The sequence below is a fragment of the Rhamphochromis sp. 'chilingali' genome (genome assembly GCF_963969265.1).
Source record: "Rhamphochromis sp. 'chilingali' genome assembly, chromosome: 2".
NCBI lineage: Eukaryota > Metazoa > Chordata > Actinopteri > Cichliformes > Cichlidae > Rhamphochromis > Rhamphochromis sp. 'chilingali'.
In genome coordinates, this window is record NC_137930.1 from 67,625,493 (window position 1) to 67,631,667 (window position 6,175).

Here is a 6,175-nt window from a genome sequence, read left to right on the forward strand (position 1 = left end):
CAGGTCACATGCATATATCATCAGGGAGCTGCAATCAGGACACGGTGGCTCGGGGAGCTGATTTGATAATGGCCCCTCAGTCTCTCATGATGGAATAATGATAAAGTGTTCGCTAAACTGTGCCTGTCATATACATGTGTGTATATATAGCTTTCCAGCAGACACGCGCAACACTCACCTCTTCTTGATGTTATCTCCCCCAGCTCCTGCGCGTTCACTGTCACTCAGTCTTTTCAGTTTCGTCGCTTTGTGCTTGGCCTTCTCGTCTTCTTTAGCGTCCTTCTCCCGCCCCATCTTTCACACGTTCTTTGGCAGAGTACAGAGAACATTAAATAGCATACTTGCAACAAATAGACCAGGAAAAAACATGCTTTACAACATTTAGTCGTTCTGTAAAAACGTGGCCTTGAAGTTAATCAGTTAGCTAGCAAGCTTCAGCAACGCCGGTGAACTTAAGAATACATTTGTTAGCTTACAGCGAATTTTCCCTTCAGAAACTAATAACAAGCCAGTAGAAGTTCGTACTATCAATAAACTTCCTCAGCACTTGTAGTTTTAGGAAATAACGGGTTGCTTTCCGTGTGCAGTAGGCTACAAACATTTTACGCGGTCTCAACAAACAGCGCTGAATCTCGCCTGGTTATTTCGCGTCACACCCAGCTGACTTCTGATTGGGTGACGAAGTTTGGTGACGCTACACCTGTGAACTCTCTTTACAGGGCAGCCTACCTTACCTGCTGGCAGAGGTAGAGGAGCCAAAAATTGTATTCTTTAGTAGCACTACCTCAACATAGTTTTGCTCAAGTAAAAGTAGAAAATGGCTCAAGTAAGAGTAAAGAAGTATTTAGTAAAAAAGGGCTGCTTGAGTACTGAGTAACTGATCATAACATCTGATTTAATGTTCAAAAATGAGACAATCAGACAGACAAAAATATAAAGTTTAGCCCAACTTCGCTACATATAAATAACATGATTACAAAATAATACATCTAAGCAGAAGAAACACTTTTCCAAATCAATTTTTGTTCAATATAAAACACACACACACACATATATTAAAATTGGGTAAAGTACTCCCAGTGACAATATATGGTGTTAATTGATTTGATCTCCAAATGGCACAACAGGCTCAGCAGATAGAATAGAATTAAATCAACAAACTTTATGTACAAACAACAAGTGTCGCTTTGAGACAAACTGTAGGTTTGTGTCTGTGTCTCATTCATTTTTGGTTTAAACTTGTTTATCATTCATTCAGTGAAGTTACTCACACTGACTAGAGTAGCCAGCAATTTTTCTCAAGTAAGAGTAGCGATTTATAATAATATTACTCAAGTAAAAGTAAAAAGTAAAACTACTCCTAAAAGTAATTGTTTTACAAAAGGTTACTCAAGTAAATGTAACTGAGGAAAGGTAATTAGTTACTACCCACCTCTGCCTGCTGGTAACATGTAACTATGGTTTTTGCTGTAGCTAAAATAGTCACAAGTTTAAGTGTTTGCAACTTTGTACAAACTTTGAACTTGGTATTGCCCCCTGCCCTTTCTTGCATTAAGGTAGCTTTGTATCTTTTTTTTGTTACTTAAAAGTCTTTGATAAGTGTTTTTGAAAAATGTTCCCATCCTGGAGTTAGAACATTGGGGTTCTTTGACATTATTTGATCTGACAACACTGGAAAGGATGGCACGAAGCATCAACAATCGAGATGATTAGAAAGTGATGAGTAACAGATGAATATGTAATATTTTAAAATGCTATATGCAAAGCCTTGTGACACTTGCCATGTGGCATGTTAATAATGAAATTCTTGGTGCTTTGCATTGAAAATAAAAGCATCCATGGTGCACTAAGCCTACCATATATTACTATGAACTGTATCTGAATAAACTACAAGAAAAAAGTTACACTCACTGAAGATTAAGCTTACTTAAACCTTAATGAGGCTGCACCTAATTAAGGTTTAAGTAAGTAAGGATCAAGCTACTTCACATTTAAATCTTCCAGTTTGGATGCCGTTTAACCTCTTGACACTTGGTTTTGTCACATGGTTGCAGCATCATTATATCTCAACTGTGAGTCTATTTTTCTATTCTGTCCAATCAATTTTCTTTGCTTTCTTAGCCCATCCTTTACTAACACAAGGATGTATTACTTTGTGTTAAACCCAGAAGCAAATAGCTAGAGTATATCATTTGTGTTTCCTGAACCTTTGTGGATATGATTTGAAATTTTTTTTTTTTTTTAAACATGTTTTCAGCTTGAATGAAGGATACAGTTACTGCAGGAAGACATGAATTTGCATTAAAATACTGTTGGAAAAAGCAATAATGGTATGTATCCACAGAAGTCGGTGAAAGCAGACAGCTGAAGGCTGTCGCTGCACTTTCTTGACAGGGCCACATATAGTCACAGCCAGGTGTTAGACACATACACACACACACACACACACATACACAATGTCAATAAAAATATTACATGATGGGGGCGAACCATTAGCCACACAAACACAAATACCTCAAAACAGCACAGTTCATGTGAAATTATACATTAATATGTGGCAAACCCCTCAAACATATATGAACCTTCTCTTTATTCATTTAATTTAACCCAAATATTGAGAGTACTGGTTAATTCTATTTTAAATGTTTAAAAATTAGTAAAATAAATAAATACAAATAAATACATTTTTGTAGATTGAATTTGCTTAGGAATGTGTGATGGATAAAGTCTGTGAAGGTTCTCAGTCATCCAGGTCATCGTAGTCAAAGGAGCTTGCAAAGAAAAGCGTCTGGACTTCTTTAAGTTGCTTGAAGACGTTTCACCTCTCATCCGAGAAGCTTCTTCAGTTCTAAGGTCAAATGGTGGAGAGTCCCAGATATAAACCTAGTGGGAGTTTCCCCCCACAGAGGGACAAAGGACCCCCTGATGATCCTCTAATCGCCTGAGCCAAGGTGTGAAACTGGGTGTGGGTCCCAATCAGCCAGAGTTTCGGGTGTGTTCATTGTGAAACCTGGCCCCACCTTATCATGCGAATTCCTGAGATCAGATAGCCCAGGATGTGAGTGGGCGTTAAGGCATCTGGGAAGGGATCTCAAAACTGGATTATAGATGGCAGAGAGTTGGTGTCGTAAACCCCGCCTCTGTTCAAAGATAGTCGCTCACAGTGGACATAGATGCTTCTTTCACTCCTCTTTCAAACCATCTGTCCTCTCTGTCCAAAATGTGAACATTGGCATCCTCGAAAGAGTGACCTTTGACCTTAAGATGCATCTTAAGGATAAAGGACACTCTTTTGACCCAGCAACACGCTCAGACAGAAACTGGTTCACCCGAAAGACAAAACGCCAAAACACAAACTTAACAATGTGGTGTACGCTGTACAGTGCAGCGAGGAATGCTCAGACCTCTACATTGGAGAGACCAAACAGCCACTTCACAAGCGCATGGCACAACACAGAAGAGCCACCTCCACAGGACAAGACTCAGCAGTCCATCTGCATCTTAAGGATAAAGGACACTCTTTCGAGGATGCCAATGTTCACATTTTGGACAGAGAGGACAGATGGTTTGAAAGAGGAGTGAAAGAAGCCATCTATGTCCACTGTGAGCGACCATCTTTGAACAGAGGCGGGGTTTACGACACCAACTGTCTGCCATCTATAATCCAGTTTTGAGATCCCTTTCCAGACGCCTTAACGCCCACTCACATTCTGGGCCATCTGACCTCAGGAATTCGCATGATAAGGTGGGGCCAGGTTTCACAATGAACTCACCCGAAACTCTGGCTGATTGGGACCCACGCCCAGTTTCACACCTTGGCTCAGGCGATTAGAGGATCATCAGGGGGTCCTTTTGTCCCTCTGTGGGGGGAAACTCCCACTAGGTTTATATCTGGGACTCTCCACCATTTGACCTTAGAACTGAAGAAGCTTCTCGGATGAGAGGTGAAACGTCTTCAAGCAACTTAAAGAAGTCCAGACGCTTTTCTTTGCAAGCTCCTTTGACTGTGATGGATAAAAGTAATTTTAAAATTAATCTTTTCACTTCTCAGTGGCTATGTTCTTTCCTGTGAATCCCCTTAATTGCCAAGTCTTGGACTCAAAGCAGTAAAGCAGAATCAGCTGTAGAATTTTTTACATGGGGGGACAAAGGAGGGGCAAGAGGTCTAGGCAGGGTGGCACATGCCTCTTCAGTGAAATATGTGAAAATCCCCTATATGTAAATGGAGTCGACAAAATACCCACAAAAACACAGTAAAACTTTTTATGGTATCATTATGTCTTCTAAGAAAACAAGGATAGTTTTTTGACACAGAAATGTCATTACAAGCTCAGTCATCCAGGTAAGGAAATCCCAGAACGCTGATTCTGTTCATCTGGACATTTTCAGTGGGAGAAACGTTTCGTCATCATCCAGGTGACGTCTTCAGGCTCAGATGACTGCAGGTTTCCCAACCTTATAAACAGGACATTTGCACAATGATTGAAAGCAGCACCACTGACAACAACAGGCTGTGAGGTCAGTTTCTTGATCATTATTGTCATGACTATTGATCAGCGACCACTGTTCGATGACTATTGATCAATGGCCATGAGCACCATTCACAGAGAGCTGGGGAGTGGCTGCAGTCAAAGCATTGTAAGATGGTGAAAGATGAACCCTTTGCAGCTCTAATCACTGCATCCAAAACACTTTGGATTTGTTGATAAGGTGAGAGATGTCATTATGGAGGCAGATGAAACAATGGTCTTGTATGATGTTACATCTCTCTTCACTTGTGTTCCAGTCACTGTGCTATAAATAACTTGTTGCTCTAAAACAGTGGCTCCCAAACTTTTTTTGCTGGGCCCCCCTTTGTTTTACAAGAAAAATATTGCCCCCCCCCCCAGTGCGCGCACGCACACGGACACGCACAAACACATCCTCCAGCCACACACACCCATCTTTTGCTCCATTGCGGTTTATTTCACACCTCAAACATTTAGTAAACAATTAAACAAATACAAGTAATCTGCAATAAATTACAGGTAGTAAGAGATTAAACTGCTAACTCTCTTACGCTACGTCCGCACGTACACCGGTGTTTTTGAAAACGCAGCTAGGTTCAAGGTTCAAGGATCTTTATTTGTCACATGCATATACAAGTATAACACACAGTGAAATGTAGCCTGACACGCTCCTCGACATGTGCAAAAATTTTGGGGGGGGGGGGTAGAGGAAGAACATTATATATATATATATAGTATATACATTGGGTGAATGTGCAGTAGTAGCAGCAAGCAGGTGAATTCTGTACATTAATATGAATAGACATCTGACTATTTTACAGGATAGACAATATAAACATATTTAAAATTAGAGGAATTTGAAATGTACATTGTGCCTTGGTTTAGTGTCTGGAAGAGTCCTGTCTCAGTCAATTATAGATGATGTGAGAGGGCGGGTGTGTGTGTTTAGGGCCCGGATGGCTTGGGGATAGAAGCTCCTCTTGAGTCTCTCTGTCCTTGCCCGGAAGATGCTGAACCTTCTACCAGATTGCAGAAGTTGGAACAGTTTGTTGCCTGGATGGGACGGGTCCTTCAGCTACACGTAAACGACGTTTAGAATCACTGAAAATGGAGATCTTTTAAAACTCCTTTTTTGTGTTTACGTGTGGACGAGGAATACAGAGTTCATCAGGCAAGTCAAAGGTATGTGCCTTTTTTCACGTCACGCTGTGCGCACGTTATTGTTTACATGAGATGAATTGCAAATAGAGACAAAATACTGTTACTGTTAATCTGACTATCTTCAGGTTTTACACACTTACATACACACAGTTACTCTCCCTCCATTAGAAAGGCAGAGGCGTCACGGTGTGATTATTGTACGTGTAGTTGTTTTTTTTTCCTGTGTAATAATATTCAACATTGCTATCAATACATTTTTCAAAAAATGTCTCTTTGTGCAAAATGGGTTTAAAAACAAAAACAGCTGTGGGATCCTGTTTGTCCGTGATTTGAACCGAGGGAACAAATCATGGCAGGATCAGCCTGATGTTATTTGTATCTCACTGTAACTTTACTGTATAAAGAGCTAATATCTCCACCCCCTAGGGGGCGGGCCCCACACTTTGGGAAGCTCTGCTCTAAAATATGTGAAACATATGTCAGATGTATCCCTCATGATATCAAGT

General features: G+C 40.6%; 1 protein-coding gene across 4 annotated transcripts in view; it reads right to left on the reverse strand.

Moving 5' to 3' along the window:
• Window positions 1-639, reverse strand: part of LOC308392359 (DNA topoisomerase I, mitochondrial) — a 53,005-nt gene extending 52,366 nt beyond the window's left edge. The window contains exons 1-2 of one of the 4 annotated variants that reach the window (XM_080875341.1): window positions 477-600; window positions 179-306 (exon numbers count right to left, since the gene is read on the reverse strand). In XM_080875341.1, the coding sequence (XP_080731467.1) occupies window positions 179-294 (116 nt within the window). In that variant the 5' untranslated portion in view covers window positions 295-306; window positions 477-600. Of the gene's footprint in view, window positions 1-178; window positions 307-476 lie in introns of all 4 variants that reach the window. The other 3 variants (XM_080875338.1, XM_080875339.1, XM_080875340.1) reach the window with 3 other exon arrangements.
• Between the last annotated feature and the right edge of the window lie 5,536 nt (window positions 640-6,175).